The following is a 21050-nucleotide window of genomic DNA, read 5'->3' as shown; positions in this document are numbered from 1 at the left end:
GTTGGAGCTAGAGGGTATTATGCTAAGTGAAATAAGTCAGAGAAAGACAAACACCATATGATTTCACTCATATGTGGAATTTAAGAAACAAAATAGATGAACATATGGAAAGGGGGGAAAGAGAGAGAGGAGAACAAACTATAAGAGACTCTTAGTGATAGAGAACAAACTGAGGGGTGATGAGGGGAGGTGGGTGGGGAATGGGCTATATGGGCAATGAGCATTAAGAAGGGCACTTGTTTTTTGTTTTTTGTTTTTTAAAGATTTTATTTATTTATTTGACAGAGAGAGAGCAGAAGAAGGGGGAGCCGCAGGCAGAGGGAGAGGGAGAAGTAGGCTCCCCACAGAGTAGGGAGCCCAATGTGGGGCTTGATCCCAGGACCCTCAGATCATGACCTGAGCCAAAGGCTTAACCAACTGAGCCCCCAGGCACCCCTTCCTAACTCATTCTATGAGGTCAGTCTACCAAAGCCAAAGACATTACAAGAAAAGAAAACTATGGACCAATATTCCTTATGAACATTAATGCAAAAATCCTCAACAAAAAACAAATTTCAGAAATTTAATAAATTTAATCATTTAATAAATTCAGGAATTTATTCCTGGAATACAATGATGATTCAACATAGGGAAATTGATCAATGTAATGTACATCAACAGAATAAAGAAACCACATGATCATCTCAACTGATATAGAAAAAGCATTTGACAAAATTGAATATCCTTTTTTTTTTTCCTTAAAGACTTATTTATTTATTTGAGAGTGAGAAAGAGAGAGCACAGGTGGGGGAGAGGGAGAAGCAGATTCCCTGCTGAGCAAGAAGCCAGATGTGGGACTCGATCCCAGGACCCCGGGATCATGACCTGAGTTGAAGGCAGACACTCAGCCAATTGAGCCACCCACATGCCCCTACATATCTTTTTATGATAAAAACACTCAACAGGGGACACTTGGCTGACTCAGAAGAGCTTGTGACTTGATCTTGGGGCCATGAGTTTGAACCCCACATTGGGTGTAGAGATTATTTAAATAAATCAATTAAAAAAAAACACACACACTCTGGGGCACCTGGTGGCTCAGCTGGTTAAGTGTCTGGCTCTTGATTGATTGATTATTATTATTTTTTAAGATTTTATTTATTTATTTGAGACAGAGAGGATGAGAGACAGAGAGCATGAGAGGGAGGAGGGTCAGAGGGAGAAGCAGACTCCCTGCCGAGCAGGGAGCCTGATGCGGGACTCTATCCCGGACTCCAGGATCATGACCTGAGCCGAAGGCAGTCGCTTAACCAACTGAGCCACCCAGGCGCCCTGGCTCTTGATTTAGACTCAGGTCATGATCTCAGGGTCCTGGAATTGAGCCCCACATCCGGCTCCCTGCTCAGCAGAGAGTCTGCTTGTCTCCCTCTCCCTCTGTCCATTCCCCGACTCGTGCTCTCTCTCTCTCTCTAAAATAAGTAAAGAAATCTTTAAAAAAAACAAAACACTCAACAAACTAGGAATAGGAGAAATCTACTTCCACATAATAAAAGCCATATGTGAAAAACCCACAGCAAACATCACACTCAATGGTGAAAGTCTAAAAGCATTTCCTCTAAGATCAGGAATAAGATATAGATACCTGCTTTTACCACTTCTCTTCAACATAGTAGTGGAAATTCTAGCTAGAGCAACTACGCAAGAAAAGAAATAAAAGGTATCCAAATTGGAAAGGAAGAATTAAAATCATCTCTGCTTGCAGATGATATGATCTTTTACAAAACAATTTTTAGAATAAATTAATTCAGCAAAGTAGCAGAATACAAAGTCAACACACAAATAGAAATTGTAATTTTATATGTAAACAATGAACAATCTGAAAAAGAAATTATAAAAACAACTCCATTCAAAATAGCATCCAAAATAATAAAATGCTTAGGAATTAACTTAACCAAGGAGGTGAAAGACTTGCACAATTAAAGTGACAAAACATTGCTGAAAGAAATTAAAGAAATAAATGGAAACACATCCCATGTTCATGGATTGGAAGATTTAATATTATTGAAATATCCATACTACCCTAAACTATCTACAGATCCAATGCAATTCTATTAAAAGCCCAATAACATTTTCTGCAGAAATAGAAAAATCCATCCTGGGGCGCCCTGGGTGGCTCAGTCGTTAAGCGTCTGCCTTCGGCTCAGGTCATGATCCCAGGGTCCTGGGATCGAGCCCCGCATCGGGCTCCCTGCTCCGTGGGAAGCCTGCTTCTCCCTCTCCCACTCCCCCTGCTTGTGTTCCCTCTCTCGCTGTGTCTCTCTCTCTGTTAAATAAATAAAATCTTTAAAAAAAGAAAAATCCATCCTAAAATTCAAATGGGATCTTAAGGGACCCCCATAGCCAAAACAGTCTTGAAAAAGAACAAAACTAGAGGACTCACACTTCTTAATTTCAAAAATTACTACAAAGCTACAGTAATCAAGACATTGTGATATTGGCATAGAGACAGACATACAGACCAACAGAATTGAACAGAGAACCCAGAAACGCACCCTCACTTATATGGTAAAAAGATTTTTGACAAGGGTGCTATGGCTGTTCAATGAGGAAGGGACAGTCTTTTTAACAGATGGTGCTGTAAAAATTGGACATCCACATGCAAAAGCATGAAGTTGGACCCTTACCTATCTTACCTAATACCATATACAAAAATAAGCTCCAAAAGGATAAAAGACCTAAATGTAAGACCTAAAACAATAAAGTTCTTAGAAGAAAACAGCACAAATCTTCATGACATGGGATCTGGTGATGATTTCTTGGATGTGACACCAAAGGTATGGGTATATATAGGTAAAAAAAAGAGGAAATAGACAAATTGGGCTTCATGAGCATTGGACACTTTGGTGCATCAAAAGACACCACACACAGAGTAAAAGGGAACTTTTCCCTACAGGATGGGGGAAAATATCTGCAAATCATATATCTGATAAGGGATTAATATCCAGAATATATAGAGAACTCTTACAACTCAACAACAACAAAAAAACAACCAATGTAAAAATGGGCAAAGGATTTCAATAGATATTTTCCCAAAGAAGATATCCAACGAGGCATTTAAGCACATGAAAAGATGCTCAACATCACTCATCATTAGTGAAACACAAATCAAGACTATAATGAGATACCACCTCACATCCATTAGGATGGCTGCTGTCAAAAACACAGGAAAAACAAGCATTGGTGAGAAAGTGGAAAAATTGGATCACTTATGCACTTTGTGTGGGCCTGTAAAATGGTAAAGCTGCTGTGGAAAACAAGTTGGCAGTTCCTCAAAAAATTTAAAAAAGAATTACCATGTGACCCAGAAATTCCACTTGTGGGTATACGCTCAAGAATTTAAAGCAAGGGGGTGCCTCGGTGGCTCAGCCGATTGACCGTTGGATTCTTGTGTTCCTCTCAGGTCATGAGATGGAGCCCTGCATGGGGCTCTGCGCTCAGTGAGGAGTCTGCTTGAGGATTCTCTCCCTCTGCCCCTCCCCACCTCACACTCACGCACACACACTCTCTCTCTCTCAAAAAATAAACCTTTATTTTTTTAAAGAGCCAGAGCTGGAGGTGGGGCTCTTAACCGACTGAGCCGCACAGACACTCCTATTTTACCACAATTTTTAATTTTATTTATTTATTCATGAGAGACAGAGAGAGAGAGAGAGAGAGAGAGGCAGAGGGAGAAGCAGGCTCCCAAGGAGCAGGGAGCCCGATGCGGGACTCGATCCCAGGACCCCGGGATCATGACCTGAGCTGAAGGCAGACGCCTAACCATCTGAGCCACCCAGGCGCCCCTTACCACAATTTTTAAATGAAAAAAACCCTATGTAGATCTGTATGATTCTATTTATATGAAATCCTAGAAAAGGCAAAACTAATCTTAGAGAAAAAGAGCAGATCGATGGCTCAGGGCCAGAGGGCTGTGGTTGGGACAGATTGCAAAGGTGCACAAGGGGATTTTTTTGGAGGAAGACCTGTTCAAGGTCTTGACTGTGGTAGTGGTTACAGGGGTGTATACGTTTGTCAGAACTAATCTAGCTGTATGCTTGAAATGGGTGCATTTTTTGTATATAAATTATACCTCAAAAAGGTGATTAAAATCTTTATGACATTAATAGCTAAAACATACACTGTGAACATTTTTCTAGTTTGACCTTATTAATTTCTATGGCCATAGAGTTTTCCATTGTATAATTGGGCCTCTATAACTTTACCAAACCTCTTTGAACAAAAATTTAGGTATTTCCCATTCAACTTCTTGTTGTTACAAAGAATGCTTCAGGATCATCCTTGTGGTCACATCTTTGTGCACTTATCCACTTATTTCTTTGGGATAAATTCCCAGAAGTGGAACTTCTGGGTCAAAAGATATTTAATAGCAACAGATAATGGCAAAATATGATCCAGAATCATACTAATTTACCCTCTCACCAACTCTGTGTTACAATTCCTACCACTCCCACATTCTCACCAATGTAGCCTGTTACGTCATTATAATCTTTGTCAGATGAAAAATAGTTCATTGTTTTGTTTTTTTCTTGATCTTTAGCGAAAATGAGCATCTTTTCAATGTCTTGGTCATTTACACTTCCATGAATTATCTGTATCCTTTTCTCTATTTCTATCTGTGTCCATAATTATCTGTCTGTATCTGTCTGTATCCAAATAATTCTATTTGTTTACTTATTAATTTCTTATTGATTTACAAGAGCTCTCTATATATCATGGATATCAGTCCTCTTTCATGTATATTGCAAAGGTTGACTCCTGGCTTGAGGTTTTCTTTCAATTTGATTGATGGCTTTTAATGTTATTTGGAAATTTTAAATTAAGGCAAGTCTGTTAGTCTTCCCCTTGTGATCCAAGATTTTATGTCTTGCTTAAAAAAAGCCTTCCTCAGGGCACCTGGGTGGCTCAGTCAGTTAAGTGTCTGCCTTCAGCTCAGGTCATGATCCTGGGGTCCTGGGATCGAGCCCCACATCGGGCTCCCTGCTCAGCGGGGAGCCTGCTTCCCCCTCTGCCCCTCCCCCACCCCCTGCCTATGCTCGCTCTCGCTTCTCTCTAATAAATAAATAAAAATTTAAAAATCTTTAAAAATATCTAAATACAAATAGGATTGGCAAGATCCACATGAGGGAAAATAGTTTTACTAAAGGATCTAAAGGAAGACCAATGACACCCACACCAGTCTATACATATTAACGCGATTTCAGTCCAAAACTGGTTTCTACTCTCCTCGGTTTTGACACTTAGAACAAAAGCGTGAGAACAGCGAGAGGATCTGAGGAAGTATAAGGAGCGTGGCCTTGCCTGGCCTTCTACTAACGCTCCCAGATTCCCCCGGCTGGGCTGGACACCATCTACCCTGAATTCACTGCGCTAGTTAGTTCTTCAACAGTGCTATGAACAGAAAATGCTGGAAAATGCTATTTTACTTGTTGCTGAGCTTCTTTCAGCATTTTCCAGGTAAAAAGGTTCATCCTGAGTTAAAACGCTAGGAAAGCCCAATGCAAATACAAGGTCAGGGAGTCTGTTGCACTCTTGGGGCTCAGCCAGTTGACCCCTCGTAAGTGACTGTCACTGAGACCCAGAGAACCACAGGGCTGGGAGGCATGGGTCAGACCCATCTCAGTGAGCTCTTGCCACCTGGAGCACTAGCTGGGACCTCTGCCCAGTGCTGTGTCGTTTTCTCTCCTAGACCTGTGGACGAGGGATGGCCGACCCCCATCCCCTGAGTTCGTGAGGCCCAGCGGAGGGGCTGCCATGGGCTGGACATCCCACCCGCTGCAGGTGAGGAGAGGAAGAGGGCAGGGTGGGCTTGGGGTCCTCCAGTGTCCACCTTAGCTGAGGGAGGGACACATGGGGGCGGCCAGCCTTGGCTACGGGATTCACTCAAATCCTAAGAGAGGAGAAGGAATGTGAGCAGGTGCTCCACCTCGTTGTGGCTATGGAAAACAGCGCTGCTGAGGGTCAGGAGACCCAGGGAAACACTGAGATAAACAGCAACACTCCTGGCGATGTCCACTGTAGGAGTTTGGACAAGCACACCATGGCATGAACCCACCACTGTAGGACCATGCACAGTGGCTTCACTGTCCTAAGAGGCCCCTGGGCTCCACCTATCTACCCTTCATTCGCCTTTTCGTGTGAGCGGAACTGCCCTTACCGTCCTGTCTATTTCCAGGTCACAAATGAGGACACCACCGCACCAGCAGCTCAGGCGGCCTGCCCAGCGTCACACAGCCAGTAAGTGGCAGAGCTCACGATACAGCCCGGGCCCGGGTCTGATCCACTAGCCCTGGGTCTGATCCACTGGCCCCCCATGTCTGAGCCATGCTCCTGGCATCAGGGGCCCCTCTCACCATCTGGGAACAAACAGCACTTCCAAGCCCTTCGTGGAGGCCAGACCGAGGGCCACCAGCAGTCTGGGGAAGGACAGAGAGTGGATGCCTCCCCATCCCTGGAGGCTCACTCACCTGTCCCAGGCCAGGGTGGTGAGACGGCACACAGCACTTCAGGCCCTCTCTTCACAGCTCCTGGTGGCAACCCTGGACTCCATGAGGAAGCAGGAGGTGCGGACGGGTGGGGAGGCAGGCCAGGGCCGAGGCCCCAGCTCCCCGGCAGGGCAGGTGAAAGCCCTCGTGGACCTCCTGGCCGGGAAGAGCAGTCAGGGCTCCCAGGCCCCACCGACCACAGACAGGACGCCACACAGTGATGGTAGGCAGATGGGAGGGTGTCCCCCGGCCCTCCCCCTTCACACCTCCCTCCCCAACCCTCCCCTTTGGCCTATGTCCCACAGACTCGAGGATACAGAAGTGCCAGGAGGCTCTGCTGAACAGGGCAAAGGGCAGCCCAGAGCTGAGCGGCCCCTCGCCCAGGCTGACCAATCTCCTGCTGGTGGAGGGGCTCACAGACCTGCAGCTGAAGGAACATGACTTCACGCAGGTGGAGACCACACGTGGGGGCTGGCACCCGGCCAAGACCATCGCCCTGGACAGACTCTTCCTGCCTCTGTCTCGGGTGTCTATCCCACCCCGAATCTCCATCACCATCGGAGTAGCTGGCGTGGGCAAGACCACCCTGGTGAGGAACTTTGTCCACCTCTGGGCCCGGGGACAGATCGGCAAGGACTTCTCCCTGGTGCTACCTTTGACCTTCCGAGATCTCAACACCCACGAGAAGCTGTCTGCAGACAGACTCATCCACTCTGTCTTCCCGCACATTGGGGAGTCTGGCCTGGTGGCAGCAGCCCTACCCAATATCCTCCTGATCCTGGACGGCCTGGATGAATGTAAGACGCCTCTGGACTTCTCCAACACTGTGGCGTGCACAGACCCCAAGAAGGAGATCCAGGTGGACCATCTGATCACCAACATCATCCGAGGCAACCTCTTCCCGGAAGTTTCTGTCTGGGTCACTTCCCGCCCCGGCGTGGCTGGCCAGATCCCGGGGGGCCTGGTGGACCGGATGACAGAGATCCGGGGCTTTACCGAGGAAGAGATCAAGGTGTGTCTGGAGGAGATGTTCCCCGAGGACCACGCCCTCTCAGACTGGGTCCTGAGGCGGGTGCAGGCAGACAGGGCCCTGTACCTGATGTGCACGGTCCCGGCCTTCTGCCGGCTCGCAGGGTCGGCACTGGGTCACTTGAGCCGCAGCAAGCCGGGGCCCCAGGACGCAGAGCCGTGGACTCCAAGGACCCTGTGCGAGCTCTACTCTTGGTACTTCAGGATGGCCCTCGGTGGGGACGGGCAGGAGAAGGGCAAGGCGAGCCCTCGCATCGAGCAGGTGGCCCACAGCAGCCGCAAGATGGTGGGAACTCTGGGTCGGCTGGCCTTCCATGGGCTGGTCAGGAGGAAGTACGTGTTCTACGAGCAGGACCTGAAGGCGTTTGGCGTGGATCTCGCCCTGCTGCAGAGCGCCCCGTGCGGCTGCTTCCTGCGGCGGGAAGAGACCCTGGCCTCCTCGACAGCCTACTGCTTCACCCACCTGTCCCTGCAGGAGTTCGTGGCGGCCGCGTACTATTACAGTGCGTCCAAGAGGGCCATCTTTGACCTCTTCACCGAGGGCGGCGTGTCCTGGCCCCGCCTCGGCTTCCTCACCCATTTCCGGAGTGCGGCCCAGCGGGCCATGCAGGCCGAGGACGGGCGGCTGGATGTGTTCTTGCGCTTCCTCTCAGGACTTCTGTCTCCGAAGGTCAACGCCCTGCTGGCGGGCTCCCTGCTGGCCCAGGGGGAGCACCAGGGCTACCGGGCCCAGGTGGCGGAGCTCCTGCAGGGCTGCCTACGCCCCAACGTGGCCGTCTGCGCCCGGGCGGTCAACATCCTGCACTGCCTGCACGAGCTGCAGCACACGGAGCTGGCCCGCAGCGTGCAGGAGGCCATGGAGAGCGGGGGCCTGGCGGCGCTGACCGGCCCCCAGCACCGCGCCGCCCTGGCCTATCTCCTGCAGGTGTCGGATGCCTGCACCCGGGAGGCCAACCCGTCGCTGCGCCTCAGCAAGGGCGTCCTCCAGAGCCTGCTGCCCCAGCTGCTGTACTGCCGGAGCCTGAGGTGGGCGCTGGGGCCGGGCTGCGCCAGGCGTGCGGGGTGGGGGGGCAGAGGCCCCGGAAGCTTCGTCCCTTCCACCACGCGCCCCTGGTCAGCATCCTGGGGCCGCCATAAAGAAGGACCACAACGTGGATGGGTTAAGGCATCAGAAACTTACTCTCTCACAGCTCAGGAGACCAGAATTCAAAATCAAGTTGTTAGCCGGGCTCAGCTCCCTCTGAAACCTGTAGGGGAACACGGTTCCTGCCTCTCTGGTGTGTGTTTGCTGGCATCCTCAGCTTGTCCCCACATCACTCCCGTCTTTGTGGCACAGGGACTCCTCCTCTGTGTCTCTGTCTTCGTGTAGTGCTCCCTCTGCTGAGCACACCAACCATGTGGGATTGCAGGCCCAGTCCGCTCAGAATGACTTCCTCTTAACTAATTACATCCACAATGATTCTATTTCCCAATAAGGTCACATTCTTGAGGCACTGGGGGGTCAGAACACCTATCTTTCTGGGGAACACAATTCAACCTCCAACACCCTGTGAACCATCCAGTGCTGACAGACGCCACACCCACTCACCCCACCCCCAGCCCAGAGTCCACCCAGTGCTCTGGACCTTAGGAAGGCTGTAAGACCAGGGCCATTCCGGACCTGAGAGCAGGTGCCACGTCCTCAGGAGGAGGAGAGCTAACAACCCGTGTCCCATAGCCTCACAGGGTGTGAGGGGCTGTTGGGAAGACATCCCTCCGGGTAGGGATCCTGGGGCTCGAAACACTGAGCCTCCCAGTCCACCCTCACGGGAAAATGCTGAGCGTGGTGGGTGTGCCAGCATAAACCCCTGAGCCACACAGCGGGGGCTGCAGCACGATGGAAACGTCAGCCTGGGTGCCTCTGTGGCCGTGATGCCGGCCCTTTGCCAGCGCCTGGCTCCACCTGCTTGCGGGCACTGATACCACTCATCATCGCTCTTCCTTCCGCAGGCTGGACAACAACCAGTTCCAGGACCCCGTGATGGAACTGCTGGGCAGCGTGCTGAGTGGGAAGGACTGTCGCATTCAGAGGATCAGGTAACGCTGACCCAGGAGACCCGATCCGGGATGCTCACCTGTTGCACAGGGTCTGGGGCTCCTTTCCCCTCCTCTTCTCTGCTCAACCGGCCAGGGGTGCTTTCAAGGAGAGGTGCCTTTGAAGCATGTGGCTCAGGATACACGCTGCTTGTTTCTGCCCATTCCAGAAAGTTCCAGAGGCTCAGGTACCTCATCTGTGAGAAGAGGGAAAGGATAGGGTGAGGGTCAGATGCTGTCATGGACATGGAAGCATGTCTCTGAATACTCTATGATCTGATGTGGTGCCAGGCCCAGTCTTCTCCAAGCTCCTCTCAAAGTTGGCCCCCAAAACAGTACCAGAGGCACGGGATCACATCTTTAAATCAAATTTTAAAGTTTTTAATTTAAAAAATGAGTTTAAATTTAAACTTTTATTTAAATGAATGCAAAAAATACAATTTAAACACTGCATCTTTAATGTTGTAAATAGACAAAAGTCTATATGCTGATGGCAGAAGAGATTTTTGTGTTTGTGAAATCTCTTCTTGTGATAACATTTCTGAGTCTGAGTAACACCTGGGTTTCGAGCTGAGCTGATGTGATGATCTGGGGTAGCTAGAACTAGGGAGATGAGTTTGGAGCATAGGATCCAGAGAGGAATTCTTCATCTTCATGTAAGCCTCCCTCCGGGTTCTGAAATCATCTTTATCTGAGAAAACAAAAACAAACATGGAACAGGTCAGGAGCAAAAACAAGTCACCGAGGACAGCGGTGAGAGACTGGTGGGCCCTATATGGCCCTGTACTGTCACTTCCCTGCTTAAAGAGGATAAAAATGGGGTAAAAACAGTATCTGTGAGTCCAGGGGTCCCCACGGCCCTCCTCAGGTTCAGTGATTCACTAGAAGGACTCACAGAACTCAGAAAAGCTCTTGTACCCACGATTGTGGTTCATCACACCAAAAAGATACAGATGAAAATCTGCAGAGGGAAGGTGCGTGGGGCAGGCCGGGGGGAGACCAGGCGGGCTTTCACTTGTCCCTCCCGGTGTGGTCATATACACAGTGCCTCCCTCTCCCGGTGACCACCAAGCATTCCCAGTAGCGAGGCTCACCCGCGCTTGTGGGCAGTTTTCATGGGGGGCTGGGCATGGAGACATACCTCACTGCCCACAGGGAAGCCCCTCCAGGGGTCAAGCTGTTACTGTGGGGCCCCAAGTCCCCTGGTAAACAGAGGTCAGCTTTCAGGAACTGGGGGCGAGGTTAACCCTTTCCTGCACACTAACTACCTCTTCAGGTTGTCGAGCAGCTCCAACAGGTTAATGCAAGGGAAGTGTGAGGACAGGCCAGGCACAGACTGTACAAGGGCCAGCTGTTCTAAGCAGGATTCTCTGACTTGTTAGCCAGAGATATAAATGCAATCCCTTTGACAGAAACACGCTAATGACAACTTTTCATTATTTATTCCTTCATGGGAGCCTTCAGCAAAATAGTCAACTTCCAGTGTTTTTGCATAAAGGAGTCTGGATAACGCTCAGAATATTTTCTGAACAAAAGTCCCAAATTTCTTTGATGGCCACATGCTCTTCTTCAGCTCCCTGTAGTTGGTCCTCAGGGCCACATCCCTGTGTAAAATGCCCAAGGCACCGTTCAGAATACATACATGGCTCATGAAATATTACTTATAAAACTTTATAGAAGTCCTAGGTGGAGGGGGACAGAGGTGCTCTAGAACTCGAGAACATTTATATAGAAGGTGGTCTGGATGAATGGTCTTCAAAGTTTAAGCAACAGAACCCTTTTTAAAAGTGGTCTATCAGGCAGGACCCCAGTAAGAGATGCGCAACTGGGAGCTGCTGGGATTGAAATAAGAGGGGTGCTTGGTTCCTCCTCAGCCTCTAGGGGCTCCTGAGGCTTTTCTGAGGAACACCAGGAGCCCTTGAAACACAGCTTGAAAAGCACTGGGGATTCCAACTGTATCCCCTGGGGAAGCTCCACAGTTTTAAATGCCTAAGAAACTGTAGAGAACCTCAACCAGCCACCATTTTTGAAACTGGGTCCATGAAGCAACATGATCCACCAGCTTATTCCTGAAATCACCCTTTTACGTCAGACGCAAGTGTTTTTTGGTTTTTGGTTGTTTTACTTTCAAGTTAGTTCTGTAATAAGTACCCTCTTCCTTTCTTGCATTAGAAAAACGGCTGGGGCCAGGGTGAGCCAGAACTATGAATTCGGCCACTGGTTCATGAGAGCAGATTATTCAAGTTTTGGGAACTTCTGTAAGCTGGGAGTGCTTAAAATTGGCCGTGGTGAGAGTGTTTACACCACGGAAATTGGCCAATGCTACACGTCAGTGTTTCTGTAGTTTGTTTCTTGCAGGACACCACTGCGCGGGAGATTTCTGTAACTGCCCAGGCTCTCTGCGGCACTGCTGGTATAGAAGCTTCTGTGCCAGATTCTGGCCAAACTCTGCCCTGTGACTCTTTGCCCGTCTGAGGGTCTGTCCCCCCACTCTGGCCCTACCTTACCTGGCTCAGAGGCTTTCTTGGGCTGGGCACTTCCGCTCCAGGGCTCACCTCATCTCCACCTGTGTTCAGGGCCTCATGATGCTGGTGAAACCGAGAGGTTTGGATCACAAGCCTGGTGTTGAGGAAGAGGCAATGAGATTTACAGACCTGCAATAACCACTCCTCTCCTTCTCCTTGCACAGCTTGGCTGAGAACCAGATCAGTAACAAAGGGGCCAAAGCTCTGGCCAGATCCCTCCTGGTCAACAGAAGTCTGACTGCTTTGGAGTAAGTAGGACACATAGGCCAACCTTCCACCATTGGGCCATGGACAGCTTGTGAGCCATCTCATGAAGTCACCTGGACCACACTCTCCCCTGGGTGGGGTGGAAGGACAGCTGAGCAAGCAAAATCCTGGCTCCTCCTCAACTGTTGGGACCGGCCCAGGGAGGCACCAGAATTTTGGCCCTGAAGCTGGCGTTATTCTCCCTGCTCTCCACACTTGGCCCAAGCCAAGTCCATCAAATCCTTCTTTCTTTGCCCCATCACATGGGGCCATACTGAGAAATTCCTTACTTGTTCACCTAAATAAGGATCTCGGCAAAACATGAAATCTTAAACCCCAGTACATTATTTTCAAGGAGCATAGATTTAAAGGTCATGTAATTTCTGTTCTTTTTTTTCCCTCCCTGGGACTTGGATTCAAACAAACAAACAAACAAACAAACAAAAAATAGTTCTTTTTCTCTCTTCCTTCCGCCAGCCTCCGCAGTAACTCCATTGGACCTCAAGGGGCGAAGGCTTTGGCAGATGCTCTGAAGATTAACCGCACTCTGGCTTTTCTGAGGTATGTTCCATCTGCTCCCTGTCCCGGTGTAACCAGTAGAGGACCCAGAAAACCCTCTCCCAGGTGCCAACCATGGAGTGGGAGATGATTCAAAATGGTGGCCATGCTATACTGGCTCCCATCTAGGGGGATACTACATGATCTTGTATCCTACACAACTTTCAGGTTTCAGCTCTTCCCTGGTCATTGTCCCTGTGTTTACAGCCAAATCAGGGGATTGAGGAGGATGATGGAGTTGTACAGAAATGGAAAGGCAAGATAATCTATGAGGAAAACCTCTGGTCCTCCATTGAGTGGGAAACCCCCAAGGCCATGGTGTCAGAATGTTCCGCTGAGGTGTTTTCTAAGACAATGAAAAGCCCATCTTCCAGAATATTCCTATGGTTTGCTGTGGTTTGCTGTGCTTTTAGGGGCCTGTGGTTGTATCCATCCTTAGTTGAGTGTGTATTGTCGTTTGTTTTTTCATTTATTTATTTTTACTGGGGTGAAATTCACCATTTTAAAGTATACATTTCAATGGCACTCAGCACATTCACAGTTGTTCATTCATCACCTCTATCAGGTTCCAAAATATTTCCATCACCTAAAAGTAGACCCTGTATCCATTAGCAATCACTTCCCATTCTCTACTCTCCGTGCCCCTCGCCACCCCGGCAGCCACCAGGGACTGCTGCTTTCTGTGTCTACGTTTACCTACTCTGGAGATTTCCTATATATAGAATCCTTCAATAAGACCCTTTTGTCTGGCTCCTGTTGCTGAGTGTCATGTCTTCAAGGTTCAGCCACATTGTGGCAGGTATCAGTGCTTCACTCCTATTTATGGCTGAGTCATACTCCACTGTATGGACAGACCACAATTCACCCATTCATCGGTTGATGGACATATGGGTTGTTTCCACCTTTTGGCTCTTGTGAATAATGCTACTGCACACATTCATGCACATATATTTGAGTACCTTTCCTCATTTCTTTGGGGCAGACACCAACCAGTGGAATCTGCTGTGTGATGTGGTAACTCTGACCTTTTGAGGAACTGCCAGATTGTTTTCCACAAGGTCTGCCCCATTTTACATTCCCACCAGCAATGGGTGAGGGTTCCAATTTTTCCACATCCCTGTCAACACTTGGATGCTGTGGCTTTTAGCTATAATTAAGACTATTGATAACCTAGTTATTGTTCTCCAGATGCCTTGGGCACCTTGTTCTCAGTCAACAGACAAATGCTTAGAAACCCAGAGGGAATGCTCAGGCCAGAGCAGCACTGGGAAGAACCAACTCTTCCCAAATCCTGTGTGGTGGGCAGTAAGCGCATGAAGCAGACAGCTGCCACCGCCCCCCCCCCCCCCCCCCCCGTCCATGCCTTGGGCCTTGGTAACATTGCCGTAGAGGTTAAGGCCACCACTGGGCACCCTCATGTACGCCTTTGCTGATGCACTTCTTCCTTGCCTCCACAGCCTCCAGAGCAACTCGATCAGGGATAATGGTGCCAGGTCTGTGGCTGAGGCCTTGGCTGCCAACCGGACCCTCTCTGTGCTGCAGTAAGTGGACATGCTGACCAGCAGAGAGACCCTTCTTCTCTCCTCTCCTCCTCCAAGGGTCTCTCTGTCTGTTTTCTGCAAGGAAGGATGATTGGGGAGATGTCCTGAGGCTTTCTGACCCGTCCGGATGGCCCCTGGAAATTTTGATGTCCACTGTTTTCCATAGAACAGGTGTTGGAAAATAATTAAAAATAAAGCCTTCTGCCAATGCAGAGAATCCTCTCCACAAATGTAGTAAAGAATGAAACAGTTTAATTATTTGAATAATCAACTAGACTGCAGTGTACATCATTGGCTACCTACCAACGAGACGGCAAAGACAAAGAAATCTCATCCTTTCTCCAGCCAAGCAGATACAACCCATGATATGTATGTTTCAAGATAACTTGTCCTCAAGTAAGAGGACTGGACAGCACCAGTTGTTGCACATAGTTTTTCTTAAACCTGGTAGCTGGGGTGGCCAGCTGTTTACTAATTGCCTTTATCCAAAGGAAAAACCAAACTTCCCCTATCTTTATGACAACTTGGAATCATGCTATCTTCCTTAATGTGTACATTTCAAGGAGATGGCTCCATGGTCCCTATAAGCTGTAAATCTGGCAAGAGGTTTATTCAGCTTTTAAAAAGATTTACACACTTCTCAAAGGGACAGCTTTACCACTGCAAGTTTTCCAAAAGAAACACTGTAAGGGAAAGGGAGGTCTCTTTCCCTTTTGGAACCAGGGAAAATTCCCTTTTGCTTACATTGTATTTAGCCTTACACAAGATAGGTCCTGCCCTGCCTGTCCTCCTAGGATGGCACAGGGGCTCTTGGCAACATCTTCCTCCTCCAGATTTAGTATAAAGGGACGTAGCTGTTGGAGAAGGGCCTAAATGGAAGGTCTGCCCTAGGGAGGACTGCAGGGTTGGGAGGCAGGCTGCTGGTGGTCTAGAGGGAGGTAGACTGTTGAGTGTTGGGAGGGTTGACTGGGTGAAGAGCTAGAGGGACTCGTATGTGGAAGTCGCCACTCGAGAGGCTGCTGGGTATTTCGTGTCCTCTGATCACTTCCCAGCTTCTGACGAGGGAGGGCCCAGCTGTCCTTGCCTCCGACGGCCCCCAGAACCATGTCAGTCTGCTGACATCACTTTGGCAACAATCCACAGACCTTTCCTAGAGACCACTCTGCCAATGCTGTGATAAATGGAGAGGGCATTCGAGTAGTCTCTGAGCTCTCACCTTGAACCAGACTGTCCCTGGAGTGGGAATGGCTGTGGCCAGCTTTGCTGAAGACGCTTCTCCTCTCCCACAGCCTACAGAAGAATACCATCGGGCCTGTGGGAGCCCAGCAGATGGCAGATACCCTGAAACAGAACAGGAATCTGAAGGAACTCATGTGAGAAATGCAGAAAGGCCAAATTTGTATCCTCAGTGACTGGCACAATGCCCAGCCCATCATAAATATTTGTGAGCACGACGGATGGATGGATGGATGGGTGGATGGACAGATGGATGGATGGATGGATGGTGGTATGGGTGCAAGATAGCTGGCTTTGGACTCCAGATTCCTAGGATTGGGACTGTCTCAGACTTAAATTTACTGCCTTCCCAACACTTCCTGGCTACCTTCACATAAAGTATCACAAAAGAGTTGGCCCTGCCACCCACTAGGGAGTCAAGTACTTTGTTACCTCGATGTCTTACAGGCCATAGGGAGTCACTTGCAGAGGCGACCAGCCACAGACTCAAGCCGAACGAGCTCTGCACTGGGCACCCTTAACACAACAGAGAAAGCACAGCCCTGGAGCGCTTCCCTGACCCTGATCCCAGGCCCCCCCTGCCAGGCTGCTCCAGAAACCCAGCTCATCCTTGTCTCATCTCTTACAGATTCTCCAGTAACAGCATTGGCGACGGAGGGGCCGGGGCCCTGGCTAAGGCCCTGAAGGTGAACCAGGGCCTGGAGAGCCTGGAGTGAGTCTGCCTGACCACCCTCCAGGAGTGACCGTGGGCAGTGGGTGACTCCCCTGGTTTCCCCATCTAGAAGGTGGGCGGGTCCTGGAGGAGGGCTGTCAGTCAGGACCATGACTTTGCCAGAACCCAACCAACCACCAACAGTGGGCATACTGTGATCTCAGTCTCTCTCCACGCCCACCTCACTGTTCCATCCCACCCCACCAGACCCATTTCCCTAGACAGTTGTGGTTGGTGCTGGTTGTGGAGTTTTCAGAGTGACAAGCACTGAGTGCCCTTGAAAAGCTGGCACAGGTGGCTAAAGAGGGTGTCGGCTGCAGTGGCCTTGGTGGGGGACGGGGGGGCTCAGTGCTGCCCCCACATGGGGAGATTCAGCTGCACGACTTTCTGTGGGGGCTGCAGACACAACACACACTCCAACCCGGACTGTTTGGAGCCAGTCAAATCAAGGCAGAGTCTGAGCCTTGAGGCTTATTATGCTAGACCCAGCTGCCCTGACCTAGGTCTGGAACGTAGGGAATGGGGACAGGAAGGAGGGATGATGAGCAGAGCAGTGGGGGGGGGGGGGGCACTTGCTCCCAGGGTTCCCCAGCTCTGTTGAACCTGACGCCTGCAGTCCCCAGGCTGGAGCAGTGCTCCCTGCGAGTCCTGGGACGGCCACCCCAAGCGTGCCCCGTCCTCTGTTTGCAGCCTGCAGAGCAATTCCATCAGTGATGCAGGGGTGGCAGCACTGATGGAGGCCCTCTGCGCCAACAAGACCCTCGTCAGCCTCAAGTAAGTCCCGCTTCCCTCTCCAGACGGGGTCTCCCTTTGGCCAAGGGGTCTGAAAGCACTTTGGGACTTGGAAGAAAAGCCCACACCTCCCACTGCGGGCCTGTTCTGAAGATAATCTATGGTTGGGCAACTTGGTTCTGGGCCCTGGCGTCCCGCACACTGCCTGCTCTCTTAGGAGGGCAGGGGACAGCTGGGGCCCTCAGCTCCCCAGTTCTGCTGCTCCCTTCCGGTACCCCAGCCCTTGAGGCAGCCAAGCCTGCCCCCAGCCCCCTTACCTCTGAGGGCCTGTCAACCAATCCTCTTCCTCCTGATGGGTCCCACTGTTGGCAGTCCTACAGGGCAAACACTTGGCTGGCTAGCCATGGGAGTCAGCTTGCTGGAGGCTCTTCACACCTCAGCCCTGATCACTCAAGAGGCCTTGAGGTTCCTTGGGCTCGAAAGGTCTGAGCACTGGGGCTTGTCTCCCCTAGAGTCCCCACACGTCTGGTCAGCAGCTCAGGGTCTTCTCTCTCCCCAGCCTGCGAGAAAACTCCATCAGCTCAGAGGGAGCCCGGGAACTGGCTCGAGCTCTCTGCATCAACAGCACCCTGAAGAACCTGGAGTACGTGAGTGGGGTGCAGGCTGTGCTTCCCACCGCCCCTTTAGCCGAGGGCCTGGCCTACCTAGAACCCTGGGGATGGGGAGAGCAGATCCTCATGGCCTTGCCACTTTACAGGCTGGAGAAGGACCTGGCTGGGGAGGGGTAGCCAGGAGACCTGGCCTCTGGTGGCAACTCCTCCACTCTCACGTCCTACGTTACCTGTGGACGCTGCCTGCCCCTTGCCCCCCTACCCACGGCAATGTGGGAGGGCCCATGTCTCAGGGGCAGCGCAGTACAGGGATCAGGTGGGTGATCTGTCCTGGAACCTCACTGAGCTGAACCTGGGCCCCTTCTCCATGTGCCTGCCAGGATTTGGTACAACAGCATAAGACACATGCTTGGCACACGCCGGTGCTCAATAAACATGAGCTAGGCCGGTCCTCAGGGAGGAGGGGGGCTAGATTCCTGGGTTAGTAAGTATGGGGGCTCCACGGCCAGCTAGCTCCTGCTTACTCACCCCTGTTCCCCTCCTCCCAGCCTGACAGCCAACCTCCTCCACGACCAGGGCGCCCAGGCCATCGCGGTGGCAATGAGAGAAAACCAGGCCCTCACGTCCCTTCAGTGAGTCTCTGGCACCTCCCCACCCCATCCCCTCTGCAGAGCTGCAGGGCCATCACACCAGCTCAGGCAGGAGAATAAGTCTGGCTTTGGGGCCCTTCCACAACACAGCCTGGGGACCTCCAGGAGGCTGTGCCCTGCCCCCTGCTCTGTTTCCTGGGGCTGATCCACGGAGAGGCCAATGGTGGGAGGTGGGCACCCATGCCATGCCTCCAAGTGTCAACAAGCTTCATGCAGGGGCCATTTGGAGTCTTTGAGCCTGCCCCTGTGTCCACCCTTAACCAGAGAGTGCTTGTCAACCCCTTTTGACTAAACCTGAGGTGGGCTGCAAGAGATCTGCCCATCAGTGGCCAGGACCCCATCCTGCAAGGACTCCTTTCCTACTGCCAGACCCTCCTGGGAGAAGTCCCCTCTTTCTGGAGACTCCAGACCCTCCTGGGCTCTGCCCTGGGCCACGTGGTCACATGTGTCTGTCTCTGCCCAGCCTGCAGTGGAATTTCATCCAGGCCGGTGCTGCCAAGGCCCTGGGACAAGCACTACAGCTCAACAGGAGCCTGACCAGCCTCGAGTAAGTGGGGCCTCTGCAGGGGCTGCAGGAAGGACAGGGGAACAAGGACATTTGAGACCTTGGTCCACCAGGCACACGGCTTGGGCCAGAGGCCCTCAGCACACAGCCTCCTCTGCCTTAAGGCCAGCAGGCACATTTCTGTTCTTATCTGCTCTAATAGCTTTATTGATACATAATCCAGGTACCACAAAAACTACCCATATAAAGTGCACAATTCATTGGCTTCTAGTATATTCACAGAGTCGTGCAACCATCACCACAATCCATCACCCCAAGAAGACACCCCAGACTCATTAGCAATCACTCCCCATTGCCCCCACGCCCCAGCCCCTCGCAACCAAACGTCGGCTCTGTCTCTATGGAGTCACCTGCACTTGACGTCTCATTCACATGGAATCATACCGTAGGTGCCTTCGCAACCAAGGTCTTTCATTTAGTGTCATTTCTTCAAGGGTCACCTGGGCGGCAGCTTGAATCAGAGCTTCATTCCTTCCTATGGCTGAATCCTAGTCCACTGTGTGTATAGACCACGCTGGGTTTATCCACTCATCCAATGATGGAATTTGGGTTATTGCCACTGTTTGGCTCTTGCTAGTGACACTGCTGTGAGCGTTCGTACACAGGTTTCTGTGTGGGTGTGTGCCTTCACTTCTCATGGTTACACACCTGTAGTGGAACCGCTGGGTCGAAGGGTAACTCTGTCTTTCACCAGGATTTCCCACCTCTGGCTTGTTCTTCTGTCTGATTGACATCCTGGTGTTCCCTAGGGTTCTGTCCTAGGCTGTCTTCTCTTGAATGATCTCTTCCAGAAGCTCTCCTCTCCCAGGCTCCTGGCCTTCAGAGCCCTGGTACCCCCACGTCTATCCCCCAGACCTCTCTCCTGAGCTCCACACCCATGTCCTCCCTGCCCCCTCGGCATCTCCCTTTGGGTGCCTCGTGGGAACTTCAAACCGCTCCAACTCTCTGCCCACAAGCCTGCTTCTCCATCCCCACCTCATGAACGGAACCAGCCAGTCATGCAAGCTAGAAACACCACCTCTGCTCTCGCTTCCCACTTGCAGCTCTCCTCCCAACGTCCCACCATTTCCCTCTGCCCCCATGGCCAGCAGCATCACTCACCTGAGTCACTGCAGCGACGCCTCTACACCCAGTCCACCGTCTCACACTGTTGGCCAAAGATCTTTCCAAGACGTAAATCTGTCCCTGTCCTGGGTGAGAGACTTAAATGCTGCCCAGTGCCTCCAAGTGAAGGCCAACCCTTAGCGTGGCTTCCAAAGAAGGCTCCAAGGACCTGCTTCCTTTGTACCTCCTTGGCCTCTTTTCATGTGCCGGCAACTCGAGTGGATTTGGGTTCTACGGATGTGCCAGACCCTCTCCCCCACGCCATCCTTCAGGTTTTGGTTTAGACCTATTTCTTCTGGCAGTTTCTGTGACGACACAGGGGTGGGAGACCCCTTGGGGTCCTCCGTGCAGTTGGCACGTGGCCTTTGGTGCCTGCTCGTTCAATCACAACTCCTCACCTGAGACAGTTCTGGGCCTGTACAATTGTGTGGACACAATACACACTCAAACATCTGTTAAAATTATTAACGCAAACTCTCCCCTAAACACACCGATGCCCACCTGAACTAAACTCTTAACCACTGACTGCCCTAGGACCTACTACTTTATTCCAATGTGGAAGGGAAGAAAAAAAAAAAAAAGATGTAAAACACTGACCAGCAAGAATGGCCGGGGATTGAGGGCCTTGACATAATTCTCTGGCTGGCACATCCTTTTTTGTCCCTTTTCCATGTATCCCTTTTCTTGTTTGCTTCTGATGGTCCAGGTTCATGCAGACCCCAGAGCCCTCTGCATGTTAAGTAGGAGGCCCTGGGGACGGTTATCCCCAAGGCAACCCTGGGAGTCTAGTCCATGGTGTGCGTGGTCTGAATGAAATCTAGAAAGTCCCTGGGAGTCTAGTCCGTAGTGTGTGTGGTCTGAATGAAATCTAGAAGGTCCCTGGGAGTCTGGTCCGTGGTATGCATGGTCTGAAGGAAATCTAGGTCCCTGGGAAATCTAGTCCATGG

General features: G+C 50.9%; 1 protein-coding gene and 1 long non-coding RNA gene across 5 annotated transcripts in view; one reads left to right on the top strand and one right to left on the bottom strand.

Moving 5' to 3' along the window:
* The window catches only part of NLRC3 (NLR family CARD domain containing 3), a 32558-nt gene that overhangs the window by 8423 nt on the left and 3085 nt on the right, over positions 1-21050 (top strand). Inside the window, exons 2-15 of one of the 4 annotated variants that reach the window (XM_035022106.1) lie at positions 5726-5817; positions 6212-6273; positions 6561-6744; positions 6827-8576; positions 9540-9626; positions 12313-12396; positions 12872-12955; positions 14410-14493; positions 15783-15866; positions 16358-16441; positions 17132-17215; positions 17733-17816; positions 18333-18416; positions 18898-18981. In XM_035022106.1, the coding sequence (XP_034877997.1) occupies positions 6585-6744; positions 6827-8576; positions 9540-9626; positions 12313-12396; positions 12872-12955; positions 14410-14493; positions 15783-15866; positions 16358-16441; positions 17132-17215; positions 17733-17816; positions 18333-18416; positions 18898-18981 (2753 nt within the window). In that variant the 5' untranslated portion in view covers positions 5726-5817; positions 6212-6273; positions 6561-6584. Of the gene's footprint in view, positions 1-5575; positions 6745-6803; positions 8577-9539; positions 9627-12312; positions 12397-12871; positions 12956-14409; positions 14494-15782; positions 15867-16357; positions 16442-17131; positions 17216-17732; positions 17817-18332; positions 18417-18897; positions 18982-21050 lie in introns of those variants that run through there. The other 3 variants (XM_035022107.1, XM_035022104.1, XM_035022105.1) reach the window with 3 other exon arrangements.
* LOC118021772 lies at positions 8533-10931 on the bottom strand. Its single transcript, XR_004682269.1, has 3 exons — positions 10892-10931; positions 10182-10314; positions 8533-9820 (listed from the first exon to the last, which is right to left on the bottom strand). It is a non-coding gene; the product is annotated as an uncharacterized LOC118021772 (long non-coding RNA).

Source organism: Mirounga leonina, unplaced genomic scaffold (genome assembly GCF_011800145.1).
Source record: "Mirounga leonina isolate KUSES-001 unplaced genomic scaffold, KU_Mleo_1.0 Mir_175, whole genome shotgun sequence".
Classification (NCBI taxonomy): domain Eukaryota; kingdom Metazoa; phylum Chordata; class Mammalia; order Carnivora; family Phocidae; genus Mirounga; species Mirounga leonina.
Note: the sequence above shows the minus strand (reverse complement) of the source record. Positions and strands in the feature narration are given on the sequence as shown.